Source organism: Heterodontus francisci, chromosome 48, assembly GCF_036365525.1.
Source record: "Heterodontus francisci isolate sHetFra1 chromosome 48, sHetFra1.hap1, whole genome shotgun sequence".
NCBI lineage: Eukaryota > Metazoa > Chordata > Chondrichthyes > Heterodontiformes > Heterodontidae > Heterodontus > Heterodontus francisci.
In genome coordinates this window covers 8,995,632-9,019,624 of record NC_090418.1, presented here as the reverse complement: position 1 = coordinate 9,019,624, position 23,993 = coordinate 8,995,632, and the positions used below count along the sequence as shown (strand labels likewise).

Below are 23,993 nucleotides of genomic sequence, written 5' to 3'. Positions count from 1 at the left end.
TCTCTGCTCCTACCCTGTTGAAACCTTTCATAAGACCTCTATTAATACCATTACCTCGGGAACGCCGAGTTGCGGCCTAGTGTCAGGTCTCTGGAGTAGAGCACCGCCAAGGTGGAAAAGAAGATGAGGTAAGTGATGCCAAGCTTGGGTTTTATAGCCTGTGGATGATAGGGGAGGGAAGGAGTCTGCCATTTCGGAGCCCTGGGGAAGGGGCATTGAGAGTGGGAGATGAAGGAAGGAATCTCAATCTTTTTTCATTCATTCATGGGTTGTGGGCGTCGCTGGCCAGGCCTGCATTTATTGCCAATCCCTAATTGCCCTTGAGAAGGTGGTGGTGAGCTGCCTTCTTGAATACAACTGAATGGCTTGTTAGCCCATTTCAGAGGGCAGTTAAGAGCTGGCCACATTTCTGTGGGTCTGGAGTCACGTAGAGACCAGACCGGGTGAGGACAACCTGATGACAGTCCAGTAATTTCGCGGTCACCGTTACTGATTGTAGCTTTTTATCCCGGGTTTATTAGTTATCTGAATTTAAATTCCCCAGCTGCCGTGTTGGGATTTGAACTTATGTCTCGGGGTCATCAGTCTGGGCCTCTGGATCACTAATCCAGTAACTTAACCACTATGCTACAGTCGCCTCCAAATGGCAACTAAAATGGAAGTATTGGCGGGGGGGGGCGGGGCGGAAAAGTGGGTTGGCGTGCCAACAGATGGTGAATTGGATGGGTAGAGCTTTTTCTGGATTGCGAGTGCCCTATCTTGCCTGGGTTCTCAAAGGAGAAACAAGGTTTGATTTGGCGGCCCTTGAGCTATGCCCAGGCTCTGGGTGGTGTCCTTCTAAGGGTGGCCAGCCGAAGGAACACGATGGACTCTTGTCTATTCCTTCACCTTCCTTCTTTCCTGTCCTTGAGGACAAGTTCAGCCCTTGTGGATCTGGCCCAGGGCAAAATCCCGAACTCGAAGCTGCATTCGAGAAAAATGAATTAAGGAGAAACCTTTTTTGGCTGACAACAATTTGCATTTTTGTAGCATCTTTAACTCAGTAAAAATGTCCCAGGGTGCTTCATAGGAGTGTTATTAGACAAAAATTTGACACCGAGCTACAGAAGGGGATATTAGGAGAAGTGAGCAAGAACTCAATCAATGAGGTTGGTTGTAAGGAGCGTCTTAAAGGAGGAGAGAGAGGTGGAGAGGTTTAGGGAGGGAATTCCAGAGTTTAGGGCCCCAGGCAGCTGAAGGCACGGCCGCCAATGGTGGAGCGATGGAAAACGGGAGATACATCAGAAACAGGCCATTCAGCCCAACTGGGCTATGCTCCACACAAGCCTCTATTTCATCTACCGCTATCAACATAACCTCTGGACTTTCACACCCTCGATGTCTGGTGTCAGCTGTGCAAGAGGCCAATATTGGAAGAGATACCAAGACTGGAAAAGCCTTTTGCACCCTGGAGTGTGGGGGAATTGATCGATGGGTCCTGTTTACCTGTGCAAGCAGTGAGTTCCTCATTGCTCTGGTACCCAGGATGGCACCTGCACCCACCGACGGGCGCCACCCAGTCTCCCTCGCTGTTGCAGTACATCTTCAGGGGGACAGAGGCCTCTTCCGCATTGGTGACGCACATGCCCGTCGCCAACGCCAGCGTGGTCAGGCCCGGCCCCGTCGGAGTCTCGGGAAAGCGCATCAGCTGGGTGACGGTGCGCGGGCACTTCTTGAAGGAGGCCCGCACCGACAGCAGGTTGACACAGGCGCCTCGGTCACGGAAGGCCAGGCGGAAGCCGGCCTTAGTCAGGGGCCCGATTGGCACCGTGGCCTTGTTGACGTTGCCCATCCCACTGAGGGAGAAGACGTGCTCGGCGGTGACATCCTGGGCCTTGACGTAGGCCGCCTTCATCTGGGCAGCAGTGCTGGTCGAGGGGGCGGACTCGGAGTCCGACTCAAGGTAGTAGAGGGCGAAGGTCTCCCGGCAGGACCCGCCGACGCTGGGGATGGTGCTGCAGTTCCTCATGGTGAACCTGAGCTCCACGTGAACCATCTGGGCCTCCCCCCGCCGTACGTAGTCACTTCGCAGCCAGTTGTCCTGGTTTGGGACTTCCAGGTTGCACACTCGGTAAGTCCGCATCGTGTTGAACCTTTTGTCCACTGCAACAAGCTCTTCCCACTACCAAAAGAGAGAAAAAAAAAACAGTAAAAATAGCAACCGGGCCAACATTCCACCCTCTTGTTCCCTCCAAACAAGTAATATGACACCACAAGTCTTAGACAGAATGAAGATAGACGATTGGGTAATTTCCCCATCAGTCACACCCGGAGACCCCACTGCTGTAAGTGACTTGCATTGATTTCACGCACCAATTGGGATATTCTCTTGCTATCCTCCACTGACTGTATATTGCTGGAGAAATTACCCTGCTTTTACCGGTTGACTTTGCTGTAGTTTCAGTCATGAGTTCTGTTTGCTGCAGTTTGTAGAGGCTCTGTTGAAATAGATTCTGTTGGCTGAATAACTAGACCCTGTTTCAATAGACTCTGTTTGTTGTTTGCTTTCGGTCATGCCCTGCCTCTAGCTCTCCGTTTGTCACAGTGATGCCAATACTCACTCCAAATAAAAATGCCCTGCACCATCCCGTCCCCACCCTCCCCTGCTCTCTTCCACCCTCTCCCGCACTGCCCTGCCCTCCTCTGCCCGCCCCATCCTCTCCTGCCGTACCCTCTCCTGAAAGCCTTGGCTCAAGCTGGGGCTCAGACAGCGAAACACGACCTTCACGCAAGCTCCCAATCAACGGGTGAGCCTTGGAAAATGAGTGTCAGCCGGCTGCTCCACGTGGGGCATCATTCGGGTCTTACAGCACAGGAGGAGGCCCTTCGGCCCCCCTCGTCCTTGTGCTGGCTCTTTGAAAGAGCCATCCAGTCCGCTTTCCTTGCTCTTTCCCCATATTCCTGCAAAATGTTCCTGATCAAGTATTTACCCGATTCTCCTTTTGAAAGTTACTACTGAATCTGCTCCCACCCCTCTCTTGGGCAACGCGTTCCAGATCACAACTCACTGAGTAAAAAAGAAATTCTGATTTCCCCCTCTGTGTCTCAAATCTGAGTCCCTCTGGTTACTGCCCCTCCCGCCAGTGGAAATAGTTTCCCCCCCTACCCGCTTGATGTTGACTGCCTCTTTGAAATCTCCTCTTAAACCTTCATCGCTCTGAGAGCAATCCCAGCTTCTCCATATCATTCCCATTCCCAATCCTTTGCTCACCTCAATGGGCATCGGCAGTGTGGCGGGGTCGGGGGAGTTTGGGAGTTCTGACTGGATGGGGATCAGGAGCAGGGAAGCCTCTCCAGGACCCTGAGACGCAGATGTCCCTCACTTCCACAGGTGCCAAGCTTGGTTCTCGCAACCCCAGGTGCAACTTTCATGGCCGAGAGTGGAACTTGACTTCTTTGCTGAGGGAATCGCCACGTCGAGCCTCCTGGGGGAAGGCCTGTTAAATTGGGCTTTTTACAAGCACGCACAGGCCTGACTCTTACCGCCATAGGATTACAAGCCGTTAATCTGCCCTAGTTTTAATTGGTGCCTTACCCCGCCAGCAGGAGTCACCATCCAGTTCAACTCCTCCTTTTCCAACTGTGTGTTCATAAGCACCTCTGTTAAAGGAAAACAAGACCTGTATTTATATAGCGTCTTTCACAACGTCAGGATGCCCCACAGTGCTTGAAGTGTGGTCACTGTTGTAGTGACGCGGCAGCCAGTTTGCGCACAGCAAGCTCCCACAAATAGCAATGTCGTGATGATCAGATAATCTGGGGGCATGACTCATGTTGGTTGAAGGATGAATATCGGCTGCAGGACACCAGGGAGAACTCCCCCTCCCCGTCCCCCCACCCACTGCTCTTCTCCCAATAGCATCCATTGGATCTTTTACCTGAGAGGGCAGACGGGGCCTCGGTTTAACGCCTCATCCGACAGATGGCGCTTCTGACAGTGCAGCACTCCCTTGGTGCTGGCACTTGGAGTGTCGGCCGGGATTATGTTGCCCGAGTCTCCTGAGTGAGACTTGAACCCACGACCTCGGACTCCCCCAGTGTACGGGGAGAGGATGAATGCCGTACGGAGTGGGGTATTTCGGAGAGGGTGGGCAGTGCCCTGTGCTGCCAGTGAGCTCCCTGTGCTGGGGCCTGGGCAGTGATTGCTTTTGCAGTTTTCCTCCCTTTCCCGAAGATTGCGGACCTCTCGTTGGGGAGTGGCTCCGGGCTCATTGGGTGCCCGGGTCTCTCTCTGGTACCTCACTGGGGTGAGTGATCTGGGACCGTGGTACTGGGGGGTGGCCTGGAGTTACCAGCCCTCCAGGAACATCCCGGATTCTCCAGAGATTAAAGATAAATCTCCAGGACACTGCTGGGAGTGACCCAGGTTTAAAAAAAAAAGTTGGGGAAACAGGGAAGGAAAAGGCCGTTTGACTGACAGTCAAGAGTCATCCAATCGGGGAGTGAGGAGTTTATTTACATTTCCAATTGGCTGGGAAGGTGGAGCATTGGGAGGATGGACATGTTGGGCAGCCAATGGGGTGGGAGTGTGGGGGCAGCTAGAGGGAGGCGGTCATGTGACAAAACAGGGAAGCAGAGAGTGGCCGGGGTGAGTATACAGGTAAGTTTTTAATTTAATTTAATTTAATTCAAACATCGTATCAAACATCACAGGCAAGCAGGTAGGTGATTGGTTTGGGAAGAAGCTCCCTGTTTGGTGAGTATCTGGTAAGTGATTAAGGTCCATTCTAATCCTAACGTTTAAAATAGTAAAGGAACTAGTGGTAAGCTTATTAAAATATATAAGAAATGGAAAATAAAATAATTGAATAAAATAATGAAGTAGTTAATTAAGACACGTTAAGGATGGCAGGACAGGTGATGTGTGGCATGGCTGCAGTGTGTGGGAGCTCCTGGATGCCAGTGTGATCCAGGGCAAACACGTCTGCAGTAAGTGTTTGCGGCTCAAGGAGCTTCGGCTCAGAGTCATTGAACTGGAGTCCGAGCTGCAGACACTGCGACACGTCAGGGAGGGGGAAAGTTACCTGGACATTTTGTACCAGGACGTGGTCACACCCCTTAGGATAGTGTCTTCTGATTTGTTCAGTGGTCAGGGATAGGAGAGTGTGGCTGCAGCTGAGGCAGGTAAGGGGACCCGGGGGGCAGGAGTGCAGGAGCCTCAGATTTGCGATTGTACAACAGGTTTGAGGTTCTTTCAGCTTGTTTGGATGAGAGTTAGGGCTGCAGGGTGGATGAGCAACCTGACCATGGTACAGGAAGCCATTCAAGTGGAGGGATAAAAAAGGAATGTCGTGGTAGTAGGGGACAGTATAGTTAGGGGGATTGACACTGTTGTCTGCAGCAAAGAACAAGAGTCCAGAAGGCTGTGTTGCCTGCCCGGTGCCAGGGTTCGGGACATCTGCTCAGGGCTGGAGAGGAACTTACAGTGGGAGGGGGAGGATCCAGTCGTCGTGGTCCATTTAGGAAGGACAGGAAGCTAGGAAAAGGTGGAGGGGTAGCTCTGTTAATTAATTATAGTATTAGCGCAATAGAGAGGGATGACCTAGGTTCAGGAGATCAGGATGGAGAAGCAGTTTAGGCAGAGATTAGAAATCATAAAGGCAAGAAGTCACTTGTGGGAGTGGTGTACAGGCCACCTAACATTAACCACACTGTAGGACGGGGTGTAAAGGAAGAAATAATGGCAGCTTGTCAGAAAGGCACAGCGATAACTATGGGGGATTTTAACCTACATATAGACTGGAAAAATCAGATGGGCAGAGTTAGTCTAGATGAGGAGTACATAGAATGTTTTCACTATAATTTCTTGGAACAATACGTTCTGGAGCCAACCGGAGAGCAAGCTGTACTAGACCTGGTATTGCGCAACGAGATAAGATTAATTAATGACCTCATAGTTAAGGCCCCTAGGTAGCAGCGATCATAATATGAATGAATTTTACATTCAGTTTGAGGGAGAGAAGAGTGGGTCCAAGATTAGTATTTTAAACTTAAATAAGGGCAATTACGAGGGCATGAAAGCTGTAAAAAAAGTATTAGCTGTAAGTCAGGAAATGGAAGGGAGGGAGGAACTCAAGAAAATTACAATCACCAGGGAAGTGGTACTGAACAAATTGTTGGAGCTGCGGGCTGACAAGTCCCCAGGTTCTGATGGACTTCGTCCTAGGGTGTTAAACGAAGTGGCTAGTGAGATAGTTGATGCGTTAGTTTTAATTTTCCAAAATTCCCTAGATTCAGGGAAGGTTCCATTAGATTGGAAAATAGCAAATGTAACTCCTTTATTCAAAAAGGGAGGAAGGCAGAAAGCAGGAAACTACAGGCCAGTTAGCTTAACATCTGTCTTAGGGAAAATGTTAGAAACTATTATTAAAGGGGTATTTAGAAAAGTTCGAGGTAATCAGGTAGAGTCAACATGGATTTGTGAAAGGGAAATCATGTTTAACCAATTTATTGGAGTTCTTTGAGGGAGTGACATGTGCTGTGGATAAAGGGGAACCAGTGGATGTATTGTACTTAGATTTCCAGAAGGGATTTGATAAGGTGCCACATCAAAGGTTATTGCAGAAAACAAAAGCTCATGGTGTAGGGGGTAACATATTGGCATGGATAAAGATTAGCCAGTTAACAGGAAACAAGAGAGTAGGCATAAATGGGTAATTTTCTGGTTGACAAGATGTAATGAGTGGTGTGCCACAGGGATCTGTGGTGTAGCCTCAACTTTTTACAATTTATGCAAATGACTTAGATGATGGGACCAATGGTATGGTTGCTAAATTTGCTGATGACACAAAGATAGGTAGGAAAGTAACTTGTGAAGAGGACATAAGGGATAAAGATAGGTTGTGAATGGGCAAAGACCTGGCAAATGGAGTATAATGTGGGAAAGTGGGAAATGGTCCACTTTGGCAGGAAGAATAATAAAGAAGCATATTATCTAAATGGTGAGAGATTGTGGAGCTCTGAGGTACGGAGAGATCTGGGTGTCCTAGTGCATGAATCACAGAAGGTTAGTATGCAGGTACAGCACGTAATTAGGAAAGCTAATGGAATGTTATAGTTTATCGCGAGGGAAATTGAATACAAAACTAGGGAGGTTATGCTCCAGCTATACAGGGTATTGGTGAGACCACATCTAGAGTACTATGTACAGTACTGGTCTTTAAGGATGTAAATGCGTTGGAGGCAGTACAGAGAAGGTTTACTAGACTAATACCTGGAATGGGCGGGCTGTCTTACAAGGAAAGGTTGGTCAGGCTAGGCGTTTATCCACTGGAATTTAGAAGAGTAAGAGGCGACTTGATTGAAACATATCAAATCCTGAGGGGTCTTGACAGAGTGGATGTGGAAAGGATGTTTCCCCTTGTGGGAGAATCTAGAACAAGGGGTCACTGTTTAAAAATAAGGGGCCGCCCATTTAAGACTGAGATGAGGAGACATTTTTTCACTCAGAGGGTCATGAGTCTTTGGAATTCTCTTCCTCAAAAGGCGGTGGAAGCAGAGTCTTTGAATATTTTTAAGGCAGATGTGGATAGATTCTTGATAAGTAAGGGGGTGAAAGGTTATCAGGTGGAAATGTGGAGTAATCAGTTCAGCCATCAACTTATTGAATGGCGGAGCAGACTCGAAGGGCTGAGTGGTCTACTCCTGCTCCTAATTCATACGAAACTTACAGGAATACATCCAGTCAGAGTTGGCAACCTGAGTGCGGACACTGGCTCCATTCCATGGGGAGGTGGTGGTGTAGTGGTATGTCACTGGACTAGTAATCTTGAGCCCAGGCTAATACTCTGGGGATATGAGTTTGAATCCCAACATCGCAGATCAAATTTGAATTTAATTAATAAATCTGGAATTTTTTAAAAAGAAAGCTAGTCTAATGGTGAACATGGTTGTTGTAAAAACCAATCTGGTTCACTAATGTCCTTCAGGGAAGGAAATCTGCCATCCTGACCTGGTCTGGCCTACATGTGACTCCAGACCCACAGCAATGTGATTGACTCTTAACTGCCCTCTGAAATAGCCTAGCAAGCCCCTCAGTTCAAGGGCAATTAGGGATGGGCAATAAATGCCGGCCTCGCCAGTGACGTCCATGTCCCACAAAAAAACGAATTTAGAAAAGTCCATGACCATTATTGTGTAACAACCGAGGTGGGAGGAGTACACTGTTAATTCAGTCCCGCTTCTCCCCAGGTCACAACATAGTCTTTAAAATTTTCCCACTTTCATTAAACAGTCAATCGGATACATTATTTTTCCTCCAGAATAGAACACACTTATCAGGGTTCTTTACTGAACAACAAAATTAACAGTTTATTATAAAACAAATCTTAACTAGTGTCATGCAGGCCCCCACCTGCCAAGAATGAGGCATATTAATTTTATCATATGAACATTGATTTTAAACTTGCTGGGAAGAGAGGGCCTGTTACAAGGGCTGCCAGACACTTAGCTGAAAAACATTTTCATACTAACAGGCAGTGTGGAGACAAAATTCCCTGATACATTCAACCTGCAATTAATTTTGATCACCAGACATTGAAGGTGGAAGGAAGAGTATTCCAGAGATTGCTAAGATGATATAAACCATAAAAGCCAGGACTGGTTAAACAGCTGGTCATCTGACTAACTAGCTGGTCCAGGGTTTTTTTGAACGACCCATAGAGTTCTTGAACTCAGAAAAAAAGACTGTTTGCTCCTGGAGTGAGAAGACCTCTCCTGTCTGCTCCCATCTCTTTCTCACAAGCCTCTGGACCCTCTGAGGACACATGAACTTCAAGAGAGAAAGTGTCCTACATTGAACAAGGTTTAAGAAGAATACTGGGCCCCAACGAAAAGCAAGACCTACCTACAATAAAGGACTTTACAGCGAGCTTGAAGAACAGTAACCAAAACCATCTTCAGATATTGCCTCAAACATTTCCACTTCATTTCTTCTGCTCTTTTCTGTCTCTATCTGCATGTGTGCCTTGCGTATGCATGTTAACATGGGCGCGCTGCGTATCTGCAGGCATTAACCGAGTTAGAGTTTAAGTTTAATAAAGTTCAACCTTTTTTCTTTAAACCTAAGACAACATGATTGGCATTTTTTTGCCTTATAATTGGAAGTTAGTGAACAAGGATTCACTCAGAGGGAGCTAAAAAAAAGTGTTTAAAAATAAATCCTGTTATGGTAATACGAGGTGAAGGCTGAGAGGAAACCCCAAACCCCTTTTTCACCTGGTCATAACAATAGTAATGAAGTTTTAAAAATACCACATAGCTGGGTTGTGGTCTTCTGTTCTTTCTTGACTTCATCTCCAGGCACTGACTGACAACCAAACAGCTGGGCAGTTTGCCTGCCTGCCACTGGGCTTGTCCAATCAAAGGAGTGTTCTCAATTTTCTGCCCCTGTTGCCATGACTTCTGCCACTAACCTAGCCCGAGCCAGGTGACAAACTAACACTGTTGCCAATGTAGCCCTCACTGTCTCCTTGATATTAAAACATTTTTTTAAACTATAAATTCCTTTTTTAAAAATTACTTTTAACAAGACAGTCACTTTCATAACAATCGCCATAAACTTCTGATTATTCGGACTGAAGCTTGCCTTCCTGAAATCTCAGGTCACAAACTACATATCAGAATTTTATATCAAATAGACTGACCAGAAGCAAAAATATTACAAAAAGAGCAGAGATAAAAGCAAATTTTATTACACTTACATTAACTGTGAGAAAACAAAATACCTGCCACCTGCTCTTGACATAACTACCTTGGACCAGAATCTATGATGCCAAGTATGTGAGAGGTATTTAGTGGGCCCTGGGCTCCCGTGGGAAGCTACATCCAATATGGAATCTCAATCAGGATCCCACTCTCTCCTGTTAGAATGTCGTCTTCATCAACCAGCCTTAACATTCACCACCGTTGCAGCAGTGTGTACCATCTACAAGATGCCCCGCAGTAACTCGTCAAGGCTTCTTCGACAGCACCTTCCAAACCTGTGACCTCTACCACCTAGAAGGGCAAGAGCCGCAGCCGTGTGGGAACACCACCACCTGCAAGATCCCCTCCAAGCCACGCGCCATCCTAATTTGGAAATATATCGGCGTTCCTTCACCGTCACTGGGTCACATTCCTGGAACTCCCTCCCTAACAGCACTGTGGGAGCACCTTCACACTACGGGACTGCAGCTTTAAGAGGGCAGCTCACCACCACCTCCCCAACGAGGGACGGGCGATAAATAACAACCTTGCCGGCAACACCCACATCCAGAAAATTGGCGAGAGAGGTGGGGAACTGTGCACACCGTCTGGAGACAATCCTGGGGCTTGGCAGTCCCTCAGCACAAGGGACCCAGGAGTTCATTTATTTAGAGATACAGCACTGAAACAGGCCCTTCGGCCCACCGAGTCTGTGCTGACCATCAACCACCCATTTATATTAATCCTACATTAATCCCACATTCTTGCCACATCCCCAACTTCCCTACACTAGGGGCAATTTACAATGGCCAATTTACCTATCAACCTGCAAGTCTTTGGCTGTGGGAGGAAACCGGAGCACACGGCGCAAACCCACGCAGTCACAGGGAGAACTTGCAAACTCCGCACAGGCAGTACCCAGAATCGAACCCACGTCACTGGAGCTGTGAGGCTGCGGTGCTAACCACTGCACCACTTGGAAGGGGAAACCCAGCATCACGCCTTTGTAAAGCAGATCTCGGGACTTACCGTCCACAGCCCCTACCATGGGGACAAGATACAGGAACAGCCAGAACTCCATGGCCCATAGACTCTGAGCAGACAGCCCACAGCAAAAGCTACTCTTTCCAGTTCACTGTGAGCTCCCTTCACTGCTCTGTGCAACTGCCTCAGGGCTGTGACAATCGGAAAACTGAGCTCCAGTGACCGCCAAACCATTGCCCCCTGTGAGGCTGTTTTGACAAAAGCCATTGGCCATTCCCAGCATCCAATGGGCACCTCCCCTCCCCAACACCACTCAAGGGTCATCTGCCAGGGTCAGCCTATTACTCATTGGCTCAAAGGTCTTTCCATCTCTATTTGATTTAAAAAGAAAAGACCCTGAGTTTATATAGCGCCTTCCACGACCCCAGGACCTCCTAAAGCGCTTTACAGCCAATGAAGTACTTTGCAAAGTGCACTCGCTGCTGTAATGTAGGAAATTCAACACCCAATTTGCGCACAGCAAGCACCCACAAACAGATAATGACCAACCTGTTGGGAGGAGCCAGGCAGTAGGCAGAAATCCCCCTGCTCTTTTTCAAAATAGTGCTGTGTGATCTCAAGCTTCTACTTAGTATCTCATGTAAATCACAGCACCTCCGGCAGCACAGCACTCCCGCAGTGCTGCACGGGGAGTGCCCACCTGGGTTACAGTCTCAAACCTCCAGAGTGGAGTTTGAACCCACTACTGTCTGACTCAGAGGCAAGAGTGTTACTCACTGAGTCACAGTCACTTAAAGGGACTGTGTTTTATATTAGTCAGCAAACCTTTCTTATTATGTATCCATTGTCCAACAGTGAGAGTGAAGCCGATTAACCTTGTTGCAGTGTTTGTGTGTGACTTTATCACAGGGACTTGTAGCTCTGGTTCCTTCTCTCCATCTCCCCAAATTAGTTGGTTCACCAAACATTGCCACGTCTCTGAGAAAGCTGTGGCCCCTCTTCTTTCCCTCCAAGTCCTCCTGAAGGCGCTGACTGGGGCACTAGGGGCCCCTCAGCTGCCTCTCCCTCGACGTGTGAATCTGGACAGCGAGTCTCCTTCGGCCATTGGACTACGGAAGGCATTGCAGCTCAGACTGATGCCCGCCCTCCCCCCCCACCTTCACCTTCCAGTTAAAACGTCACCCGATCACGCTCGACAGCAGTGCCCGCCAGATCAATTCCCACCGCAAACCACCCACCCCTCTCTTAGTCCAAGGCAATTAGAGTCGGAGAGTCATTTACGGCACAGAAAGAGGCCGTTCGGCCCATCAGGTCCATGATAGCCCTCTGTAGAGCAATCCAGTCAGTACCATTTACCCCCGCTCTATCTCCGTAACCCTGGGAGTTTATTTTCCTCAAGTGCCCATCCAATTGCCTTTTGAAATCATTCATCGTCTCCACTTCCACCCTTGTGGGCAGCGAGTTCCAGGTCATTATCACTCGCGGTGTAAAAAAGTTCTTCCTCACATTCCCCCCCCCCCCCCCTTCTCCCCCCCCCCGTATCTCTTGCCCAAAACCTTCAATCTGTGTCCCCTAGTCCTTGTACCATCAGTTAATGGGAACAGCTTTCCTTTCTCTACCTCCTCCACCAGCAATCGTTGTGGATGAGATGCATTAGTTCAGGACCGACACCGGAACTGACCATCTCTCAGGTTTGAGAGTTTTTATATCCATCCCCCCTCTCCGTTTATATTTACACCATCTTCTCTTCTTAAGCAATAAAAGATTACGCTGAAATAAAAACAAGAAATGCTGGAACCACTCAGCAGGTCTGGCAGCATCTGTGGAAAGAGAAGCAGAGTTAACGTTTCGGGTCAGTGACCCTTCTTCGGAAAGATTATGCTGATTGGGAGAGATGAAGCCGGGATGGGAGGAGGCTCGTGTGCAGAATAAACGCCAGCATGGACCAGTTGGGTCGAATGGCCTTGTTCTGTGCTGTAACTTATACTGAATGGACAGCACAGAAACTGACCGTTCAGCCCTTCTCGTCTCTGCTGTGTGACATGCAATATTTAAACAGGGCCACTCCCTCATCCGCATATATGTAAATTCAGATGCATGATTTATTTGAAAGCTTGCAGGCGTTCCATTAAGAGGACGCAGTCTTTGCGTGTGCAGTTCTTCTATAAGAAGCTCCCAAATGCATCAGCAGGAGTCTCCATCCCATCGGCCAGAGGTCCCCTTCCCTCTGACGGTGACTTTAAGACATCGGCCAATGCCTCTGTGCTGCTGGTTTCCTCTATGCCACCCAGCTTGAGGCCAGGGCTCAGGGCGGGATAGATCTGGCGAAGGTCGGGCACTAGCAAGCTGTACCGCACCAGTCTGATGTTGAAGCGTCTCTTGCCGAGGTTTTTCAGAGGGGCGTAGTATCGCCGGTGAAACCTGAGGATGTAGAACAGGAGGAGGCAGATCTCCACCAGCAGGAGGAAGAGCGAGAGGCAGTGCAAGATAAACAGCAGAAGGCAACTCGAGCCCAACTTGCTCAGTACCTCAAGGAGACCAAATCTACGCTCCCAAAGGCTAATGGCACCTTCAGGACTGGTGGGATGGAGGAGGTCTGTATCAGTGGTTGTCTGCACATTAGAGCTGCTAAGCGTGGTCAGGGTCACATAGTCAGGAGTGCTGGCTTTGCACAATTCAGTTAAGGGAATCTGAGTGAGAGACTCCCCTCTCACTTTTGAGGGCCCACTGCAAAGAATGGCTGTATCATTAGGGATCCCTTCACCTCTGTACAGCTTATCCTCATTCAACTTGATCCATTCACTCAGGTATTGAATGTCACAATTGCAGTGCCATGGGTTGTCATATAAATGGATGCAAAGCACTGGATTTCTCACAAAGAAGTCTTGAGGAACTGTTCTTAGCTCATTCTTTGAGACATCAAATGCTGTCAGATTTTTTAAGTTGTTCAGTGAATTATTTGGGAGACTCTTAATTTTGTTTGCAGACAAGGTTAAGTATCTGAGATTCTCCAGAGGGTCAAAGATGTGCTCAGGAAGAACCCGGACTGTGTTTCCTCTGATGCTCAGCTCATCCAATAAAACCAAATCATCGAACGCCCCCCGAGGGAGAGCAGATATCTTATTGTGATCCAGGATTAGCTTTCTGAGACTGCGGAGATTGCTGAAGTTGGGAACTCTGGTTAAGCAGTTAGACGAGAGGTTCAGCTTTTCTATTGAGAGTGAATAATCTGGATCAAAGTGTTGAATCTGGTTGTTGGAAAGGTCGAGATCTTTGAGTTTTGAGAGGTTTCCAAATGAGCTAAGAGAGATGGACGTGATGTTGTTAAAGTTCAGTAACAGGATCTCAGTTTGTAATGGGAGAGAGTGAGGGACAGATACAAGGGACTGATGACTGCAGTTGGCTCCATTCCTACCTGCTAAATCAGTGTATGGAGCACATATCTCCAGTGATGGAGATGTCTGTAACAAATAGCTGCTTAAAGTGACCATTTGGTATCTTTCTGTAACTGTGTGCGTCTGAGGAATTATTTCAGGTGTTGTCACACTGTGACAGTTTTGTTCAATAGGGAAATGGGTAACCGGAGTCCCTTCCCAAACAGATGGAGTCAAACAAACAACACTCTCAGAATCAGGCTCGACAGAGCTATTGTATATGTTACCCTCATTCAACTCAATCCATTCTCTCAAATATTCCACAGTCTCACAATCACAGTGCCACGGGTTATTGTAAAGATAGATGTAAGGTACAACATCATTTACAAAGTCTTGAGGAATTGTTGTTATGTTATTGTTTGAGACATCAAATGTGTCCAGTTGTTTTACATTTTGCAGTAAGTTACTAGGGAATTTCTCGATTTTGTTTGCAGACAGGGTTAAGTATCTGAGATCCTCGAGAGGGTCAAAGATGTGCTCAGGAAGAACCCGGACTGTGTTTCCTCTGATGCTCAGCTCATTCAGCAACACCAAATCATCGAACGCCCCCCGAGGGAGAGCAGATATCTTATTGTGATCCAGGATTAGCTTTCTGAGACGGCGGAGATTGAAGTTGGGAACTCTGGTTAAGGAGTTAGACGAGAGGTTCAGCTTTTCTATTGAGAGTGGATAATCCGGATCAAAGTGTTGAATCTGGTTGTGGGAAAGGTCGACATCTTTGAGTTTTGAGAGGTTTTCAAATGAGCTGAGAGAGATGGACGTGATGTTGTTAAAGTTCAGTAACAGGATCTCAGTTTGTAATGGGAGAGAGTGAGGGACAGATACAAGGGACTGATGACTGCAGTTGGCTCCAATCCTACCTGCTAAATCAGTGTATGGAGCACATATCTCCAGCGATGGAGATATCTGTAACAAGTAGTTGCTTAAAGTGACCATTTGGTATCTTTCTGTAACTGTGTGCGTCTGAGGGATCATTTCCAGTGTTGTCACACTGTGACAGTTTTGTTCAATAGGGAAATGGATAATCGGAGTCCCTTCCCAAACAGATGGAGTCAAACAAACAACACTCTCAGAATCAGGCTCGACAGAGCTATTGTATATGTTACCCTCATTCAACTCAATCCACTCTCTCAAATACTCCACAGTCTCACAATCACAGTGCCACGGGTTATTGTAAAGATAGATGTAAGCCAGGATAATGCCTGCAATGTCTTGAGGAATTGTTTTCAGGTTATTGTTTGAGACATCAAATGTGTCCAGTTCTTCTAGGTTTTGCAGTAAGTTACTAGGGAATTTCTCGATTTTGTTTGCAGACAGGGTTAAGTATCTGAGATCCTCGAGAGGGTCAAAGATGTGCTCAGGAAGAACCTGGACTGTGTTTCCTCTGATGCTCAGCTCATTCAGCAACACCAAATCATCGAACGCCCCCCGAGGGAGAGCAGATATCTTATTGTGATCCAGGATTAGCTTTCTGAGACTGCGGAGATTGCTGAAGTTGGGAACTCTGGTTAAGGAGTTAGACGAGAGGTTCAGCTTTTCTATTGAGAGTGGATAATCCGGATCAAAGTGTTGAATCTGGTTGTTGGAAAGGTCGAGATCTTTGAGTTTTGAGAGGTTTTCAAATGAGCTGAGAGAGATGGACGTGATGTTGTTAAAGTTCAGTAACAGGATCTCAGTTTGTAATGGGAGAGAGTGAGGGACAGATACAAGGGACTGATGACTGCAGTTGGCTCCATTCCTACCTGCTAAATCAGTGTATGGAGCACATATCTCCAGCGATGGAGATGTCTGTAACAAGTAGTTGCTTAAAGTGACCATTTGGTATCTTTCTGTAACTGTGTGCGTCTGAGGGATCATTTCCAGTGTTGTCACACTGTGACAGTTTTGTTCAATAGGGAAATGGATAATCGGAGTCCCTTCCCAAACAGATGGAGTCAAACAAACAACACTCTCAGAATCAGGCTCGACAGAGCTATTGTATATGTTACCCTCATTCAACTCAATCCACTCTCTCAAATACTCCACAGTCTCACAATCACAGTGCCACGGGTTATTGTAAAGATAGATGTAAGCCAGGATAATGCCTGCAATGTCTTGAGGAATTGTTTTCAGGTTATTGTTTGAGACATCAAATGTGTCCAGTTCTTCTAGGTTTTGCAGTAAGTTACTAGGGAATTTCTCGATTTTGTTTGCAGACAGGGTTAAGTATCTGAGATCCTCGAGAGGGTCAAAGATGTGCTCAGGAAGAACCCGGACTGTGTTTCCTCTGATGCTCAGCTCATTCAATAACACCAAATCATCGAACGCCCCCCGAGGGAGAGCAGATATCTTATTGTGATCCAGGATTAGCTTTCTGAGACGGCGGAGATTGCTGAAGTTGGGAACTCTGGTTAAGGAGTTAGACGAGAGGTTCAGCTTTTCTATTGAGAGTGGATAATCCGGATCAAAGTGTTGAATCTGGTTGTTGGAAAGGTCGAGATCTTTGAGTTTCGAGAGGTTTTCAAACAAGCTCAGAGAGATGGACGTGATTTTGTTGAAGTTCAGTAACAGGATCTCAGTTTCCAATGGGAGTGTGTGAGGGACAGATACAAGGGACTGATGACTGCAGTTGGTTCCACTCTTACCTGCTAAATCAGTGTATGTTTGGCACTGTGGAACAGTTAAGGAGATCTTGAATAGGTACATACAACAGAAGATTTTCAGGTATAGCATCCTTGACAGGCACATTCCTATAAGTCAAAAGCAGAAACATTACAATTGTAAATGTTGACTTTCACTCCAACTTTTTATTTATTTATTCATTCCTGAGATTTTTTTTGTGAGCCTTGCTGGCTATGCCAGCAATTATTGCCCATGAGAAGGTGGTGGAGAGCTGCCTTCTTGAACCGCTGCAGTCCATGTGGTGTAGGTACACCCACAGTGCTGTTAGGGAGGGAGTTCCAGGATTTTGACCCTTCAACAGTGAAATAATGGCGATATAGTGCCAAGTCAGGATGGTATATAACTTGGAGGGGAACTTGCAGGTGGTGCTGTTCCCATGCATCTGCTGCCCTCGTCCTTCTAGGTGGCAGAGGTCGCGGGTTTGGAAGATGCTGTCTAAGGAGACTTGCTGCAGTGCATCTTGCAGATGGTACACACTGCTGCCACCGTATGCTGGTGGTGGAGGGTGTGAATGTTTAAGATTATGGATGGGGTGCCGATCAAGTGGGCTGCTTTGTCCTGGAGGGTGTCGGTCGAGCTTCCTGACTATTATTAGAGCTGTACTCATCCAAGAGGGTACTCTATCATACTCCTGACTTGTGCCTTGGAGATTCTTTTCAGACTCTCACCTCACCTTTGGAAGTCAGCTCTTTTGTCTATGTTTGGACCAAGACTGTAATACGTACTGGTTGAATCCCAACTATGCATCAGTAAGTTGGCTATTGCTAAATTAGTGCCACATAACAGCACTGTTGACAACACCTTCCAGCACTTTGCTGATGATTGAGAGTAGACTGATGGGGTGGTAATTGGCCGGATTGGATTTGTCCTGCTTGTCGTGGACAGGACCAACCTGGGCAATTTTCCGCACTGTCGGATAGATACCAGTGTTGTAGCTGTACTGGATGTTCTCCCATTCTGTCTTGAAGGAAGTAACTAGTTTCCTGGGCATCGACATTTTCATACGGAGTGCAGGCTTGGGGTCAATTTGATTGAGGTCCTGCCTGTAACTGTTCCACATGGCCATTCTACACGTCAGGGGCCTGGTCAGTGAGTGGCAGTGGGCGATTTGACTGTGAAGGTCTTCACAGCTCACGTTCACAGATTTTGATTCAAGGAGCTGAATGGTCTGATCCTATCCCTATGATGCTCCATAAAGGGCACAGAGGCTACTGACCCTCTAGAGATTAGCTAACTCCACGTGGACTAGGGATTGAATCTGGCATCATCTGGTCTGCGTGACTCAGTGCCCACAACAGTTGGTGATAGCAGTCTTTGCCATCAGGGCATAACAATTCATTGAAGTGATAGCTGTGGTTCAGAGTCTCTGAACTTCCATTTATATAACACCTTAACATAGTAAAACGTCCTAAGGTACTTCACAGGAACGCGATCCAACTAAATGTGACTCCGAGCTGCAAAGAGATATTTGGACAGATAACCAAAAGCTTGGTCAAAAGGAAGGATTTAAGAAGAGTCGTAAAGGATGAGAAAGAGGAACATACAGAAGTGGAGAGGTTTAGGGAGGGAATTCTAGAGCTTAGGGCCCAGGCAGCTGAAGGCACCGCCGCCAATGGCGGAGTGATTAAAATCAAGGATCCGCAAGAGGAGAGAATTGGAGAAGCCCAGAGATCTTGGAGGTATGTGTCTGACAGAGATAAGGAGGGGGCAAAGCCACTAGGGATTTGAACACAAGGATGAAACTTAACAAATCCAAGCATTGTTGGACCAGGAGCCAGTGTAGGTCAGCGAGCACAAGGGTGATGGGTGACTGGGACTTGGTGCAAGTTAGGATACAGGCATTAGAGTTTTGGATGAGCTCAAGCTCGGGAGGTGCTCTCCATCTCAGCAGTGACGTATCTTATCTGCACTGGACAGACAGAAGAGCAGAATGTTCTAACAATGCCCTATCTTACCGCTGTCACTATGGATATCAGAGACAGGAAAGGGGCCAGTCCATTGAAGGTCCAATGTTAATTCTGGCATGATGACTGTGCTACGTCTGCCTAATACAAGGAAGAGATAATTTAGTTCCTTAGTCAGACCGCAGCTAGTTTTGGTGTCCTGGCCAATATTTACACCTCAAGCAACATCACTCAAAACAGATGATGGGGTCATTATCTCATTGCAGTTTGTGAGAGCTTGCTGTGCACAAATTGGTTGCTGCATTTGCTACAAAGGATCAAATATTGTGTAGGGCCCGAGGGAGAACTCCCCTGCTCTTCTTCGAAATAGTGCCATGGGATTTTTTATTTTACTCGGGTAGGGCAGACGAGGCCACTTCTCATCTGAAAGATGGCATCTCCAACAGTGCAGCAACTCCCTCAGTACTGCACTCGGAGCGTCAGCCTGGATTATGTGCTCAAGTCTCTGGACTGGGACTCCAACCCACTGAGCCACGCATGGGTTGCGTTACCCCAGGTTTGACGTGATGTGTTTATCTGCACTCCACAAAGGAGAGTCACAAGCCAATCATTATTAAAAAGTAGGGAGAGATGGTCAGGCAAGTTTAATCTATCCCTAAGCCATAAAGACAGGTCACTAATGTAAATAGCCTCATCGCACAGCACAACAAACTTCTTTAGCCTACATCTACAAGATGCACTGTATTAGCTCGCCAAAGCGTCTTCGACACCACCTTGCAAATTCGCAATCTCTACTACACAGGCTTATGGCACTACCTTTGAATCACACAACATCCTGACTTGGAACCATATCACAATTCATTTACTGTCACTGGGCCACAATCCTGGAACTCCCTTCATAACAGCACTGTGGGTCTACCCACACCACACGGACTTGCAGCAGTTTAAGAAGGCAGCTCACCACCACCTTCTCAAGGGCAATTAGGGATGGGCAATAAATGCTGGTGTTGCCAGTGATGCTCACACCCCGTGAATGAAAAAAACTCAACACAAATATGAGCTCAACTCTCAGCTCATTTGATAACCTCTCGAAACTCAAAGATCTCGACCTTTCCGACAACCAGATTCAACACTTTGATCCAGATTATCTTCTCTCAGTAGAAAAGTTGAACCTCTCGTCTAACACCTTAACCAGATTTCCCAACTTCAGCAATATCCGCAATCTCAGAAAGCTGATCCTGGATCACAATAAGATATCTGCTCTCCCTGAGGGGGTGTTCGATGATTTGGTATTGTTGGATGAGCTGAACCTCAGAGGAAACACAGTCCAGGTTGTTCCTGCGGCACAGTGGCGCCGTGATTAGCACCGCAGCCTCACAGCTCCAGCAACCCGGGTTCGATTCTGGGTACTGTCTGCGTGGAGTTTGCAAGTTCTCCCTGTGACTGAGTGGGTTTCCGCCGGGTGCTCCGGTTTCCTCCCACAGCCAAAGACTTGCAGGTTGATAGGTAAATTGGCCATTGTAAATTGCCCCCAATATAGGTAGGTGGTAGGGGGGAGGATGTGGTAGGAATATGGGATTAATGTAGGATTAGTATAAATGGGTGGTTGATGGTCGGCACAGACTCAGTGGGCCGAAGGGCCTGTTTCAGTGCTGTATCTCTAAATAAATAAATGATCAATACATGAGCTCCCTGAAAGGCTAAGCCAGGAGAAATACACACACACAGAAGATTCATAAAGGACCAAGGATACAGGTCAGGAATATATGGACAATCCAGGAATGACCTATTAACTCAGAAAGGAATGATGGAATGCGACAGTTTGACACCAGAGATATTAGAATAGGAAGACATAGGTTTTGAGAAACATCTTAAAAGAGGAGAGAGAGGCAGAGAGGTTGAGGGAGGAGTTCCAGACCTCAGAGCACTGTATAAATAAATGCAATAAAAACAAGAAATGCTAGAAATACTCAGCAGGTCTGGCAGCAACTGTGGAGAGAGAAGCAGAGTTAATGTTTCAGGTCAGTGACCCTTCTTTAGAACTGGCAATATTAGAAATGTAAAAGGTTATAAGCAAGTAAAGTGGGGGTGGGGCAAAAGATAACAAAGGAGAAGGTGTAAATAGGACGGGCTCACAGAATAGCTGACCAGAAGGTAATGGAGCAAAGATATGTTAATGGTGTGTTGAAAGATGAAGCATTAGTACAGAAAGGGTGTTCGGTACTAATGCTTTGTCTTTCAACACACCATTAACATATCTTTGCTCCATGACCTTCTGGTCTATTCTGTGACCTCGTCCTATCGACACATTCTCCTTTGTTATCTCTTGCCCCACCCCCACTTTACTTGCTTATAACCTTTTACCTTTCTAATATTTGCCAGTTCTAAAGAAAGGGTCACTGACCTGAAACGTTAACTCTGCTTCTCTCTCCACAGATGATGCCAGACCTGCTGAGTGTTTCCAGCATTTCTTGTTTTCATTTCAGATTTCCAGCATCCGCAGTATTTTGCTTTTAATAAATAAATGCAAGTCTGTCTGTCTTATTGCATTGGTGAGTTGGGGTTGTTGAGGATAGAGTCTGGGTGCCTAGAAGTGCCTCCGTTTTCCAGTACCTATCCCCCTCACCTTCAAAAGATCAAACAAAATCCAGACATTATGGGAAATAGATTAAAGTATAAATGTGTGCTTACCAAGGCCGTTCTCCAGAGGGGTGTTCTGAACTTCTCCAAGAATACTATCAACTTATCACGAGATGCGAAGGACAAATGGCTTTGGGAGGTGTTTCCAAGAGCGACTGTCAACGAAAAGGACTTGAGGCTTATCTGGCTTCAAACCAGCCAGCAGAATGCTTGGCTTTTAGCAGACTGCCCCAGTTTTCTTATTGAGAAAACACCCCTCCTCCCATCCCCCAATCCCTGTCCCTATCAGTATCATTACTGCACAACAGGAAATGAGAGAAACCCACAGCCATCACTCAAATAGCATAAGAAGAAAATTAGCAGGCAATTCTGTGCAAGATAAAGACTTGCATTTCTATACCCCCTTGCACGACCTCAGGACGGCCCAAAGCGCTTTACAGCCAATTAAGTCCTTTTGAAGCGTAGTCACTCTTGTAATGCTGTAAACGCAGCAGCCAAGTTGCACACAGCAAGATCCCAGAAACAGCAATGTGATAAATGACCAGATAATGTTTCACTGATGTTGGTTGAGGGGTAAATATTGGTTCTCAGGATACAAGTGAGCACTTACCCTGCTCTTCTTTGACATAGTGTCATGAGATCTTTAACATCCACCTGAGGGAACAGACGGGGCCTTGGTTTAACGTTTCCTCTGAAAGATGACTGCCAATCTGTTGCTGTATTTGAACATTGTGTGAAGTCATCTCCAGTCTTCAACCCTCAAATGAAATTTTTGATTGTTGCCAATGTTTTGAGATTTACCCATTTGGCCCCAGGCAGATTTTTGGATCAATCTAGATTGTGGAGAGAGGGGAACGCTCCAGGAATTACCCTGGGCTTTCAGGATAATGACAGCACCTCCTACTATCTTGCAAGGTCTGAGACTAGACTTTGGTGGGCAAGCAAAACCACAAAGGATCCCAAAGTCACCAGGTTTTCGGAGGAAGAGTTATATGAATGATTCTTAGTTTAAAGAACCTCAGGTAGGCTTAAGGACTTCCGTCTATTTACTGGAGAATGCCATAGACTTGGGGGTAGTCTAATAGGGGTCTATCGCATAATGAAAGAGCTGGGGAGGATCAAGGATATGATGTTAAGCTACGCAAATTTAGGTGTCAGGCGCTTCTTTTCCCACGGAGTTGTGAGTCTCTTAGAATCATAATGGTTACACAGAATCACACATATTACAGTATACGAAGGAGGCCTGTCGTGTCTGTGCTGGCTGTCTGCAGTAGTAACTCAGGCTCGTCCCACTCCCCCATCCTTTCCCCAAAGCCCTGCAAATGTTTTTCTCTGGCTAACTGTCCAACTCCCTTTTGAAAGCCACGATTGAACCTGCCTCCACCACACTCTCAGGCAGTGCATTCCCGATCCTAACCACTCGCTGCGTAAAATAGTTTTTCCTCCTGTCACCATTGGTCCTTTCGCGAAATCACCTGATATCAGCGTCCTCCGGTTCGCGACCCTTCCGCCAATGGGAACAGTTTCTCCACAGCTACTCCTGTCTAAATCCCTCATGATTTTGACCACCACTAAATCTGGCATGGGTTACTGCAGTGGGTGCTGAGTTGCTGCCCTCGCGAGGGAGCTGGACAAGTCCTTGACCAGGACAGAGATTACATCGCTTGCAAGCTAAGTGGTTTTTAAAGATAGCACTGGTTTCCAGTGCCTGAGTGGGTCAAAGAGGAATTTTACAGCCCCTTATTGGCTCTTTTTTTCTTGCCCCCTCCCTGAAGATTACAAGGCAGCGGGGTGGAAGGGGGCAGAATAGGGATGGAGGAATTAAGTTATGATGGCTCCGGCCATCGTGATTGTGGGCAGGCTCGATGATTATGTCCTATTGCTGGAGACTGAAGAATGAGGTCTTCTGTTTTCCCTCGGCTGCATGGCACTGGCCTTTCAGAAGCTTAGCCGGGGTAGGGGGCGGTGTCGGCACATGGTTCGAGCTCCCCACACCTGTAGAGAGAATTTGAAAACCACTGCTGCTGCCAGTGAGCGCTGGACGGGCTGCCAGGTGACAACTTGCAGGAGCGAAAGGGACTGGTGCTGGTATTCTGATACAGGTTTCCCTCCAAGTGCAGGCAGACAGGGAATGGGAGTCAAAGCACATTGGGAAAGGCGGTCCAACAGCAGCATCCTCTCCCCAACCAACCTGCCCAGCATCTGGGGTGCTAATCACCCAAAACCAGCTCTGCTGGGCAGGGCATGTCATTCGTATGCCTGACACCAGACTCCCGAACCAGCTATTCTACTCAGAACTTGGTCGCGGCAGGAGACCCGGCGGAAACGCTTCCGAGATGTCCTCAAAGCATCCCTGAACAGGTCAAACATCCCCGGTCGACTCGCGGGAGTCCCTGGCTCGTGACCATCCTAGATGGGAAAGGCTCACTCGGGAAGGCATCGTACACCTCTAGAGACATCGTCGGGAGCATGTGGAAGTGAAGTCGAGGCATCGGAGGGAGCGCAGAAACCTCCAAACTACTCATCTACCTGCTCCTCATGCGGCAGAGTCTGCAGATCACGCATTAGACAGATCAGACATCTCAGAAACTCATTGAACTGGAGTGGAAGCAAGTCTTCCTTGATCCCGAGGGACTGCCTAAGGAGG

General features: G+C 47.3%; 2 protein-coding genes across 3 annotated transcripts in view; both read right to left on the bottom strand.

The window, feature by feature from the left end:
* LOC137357309 (ephrin type-B receptor 1-like) overlaps positions 1-12,213 on the bottom strand; it is a 28,486-nt gene extending 16,273 nt beyond the window's left edge. For both annotated transcript variants that reach the window (XM_068023548.1, XM_068023547.1), the window contains exons 1-3: positions 10,753-12,213; positions 3,575-3,639; positions 1,486-2,161 (exon numbers count right to left, since the gene is read on the bottom strand). In XM_068023548.1, coding sequence (XP_067879649.1) covers positions 1,486-2,161; positions 3,575-3,639; positions 10,753-10,804 — 793 coding nt within the window. In that variant the 5' untranslated portion in view covers positions 10,805-12,213. The remainder of the gene's footprint in view (positions 1-1,485; positions 2,162-3,574; positions 3,640-10,752) is intronic.
* A 35-nt stretch (positions 12,214-12,248) lies between these two features.
* LOC137357601 (slit homolog 3 protein-like) lies at positions 12,249-21,572 on the bottom strand. Its single transcript, XM_068024061.1, has 2 exons — positions 21,398-21,572; positions 12,249-16,870 (listed from the first exon to the last, which is right to left on the bottom strand). Exon 2 carries the CDS (start codon positions 16,866-16,868, stop codon positions 12,870-12,872), a length of 3,999 nt encoding a protein of 1,332 aa, XP_067880162.1. The 5' UTR covers positions 16,869-16,870; positions 21,398-21,572; the 3' UTR covers positions 12,249-12,869.
* Positions 21,573-23,993: the final 2,421 nt, after the last annotated feature.

Excerpts from the sequence above, each read along its gene's own strand:
- LOC137357601 (XM_068024061.1), bottom strand. The coding sequence starts at position 16,868 with ATGTGCCTGTCAAGGATGCTATACCTGAAAATCTTCTGTTGTATGTAC.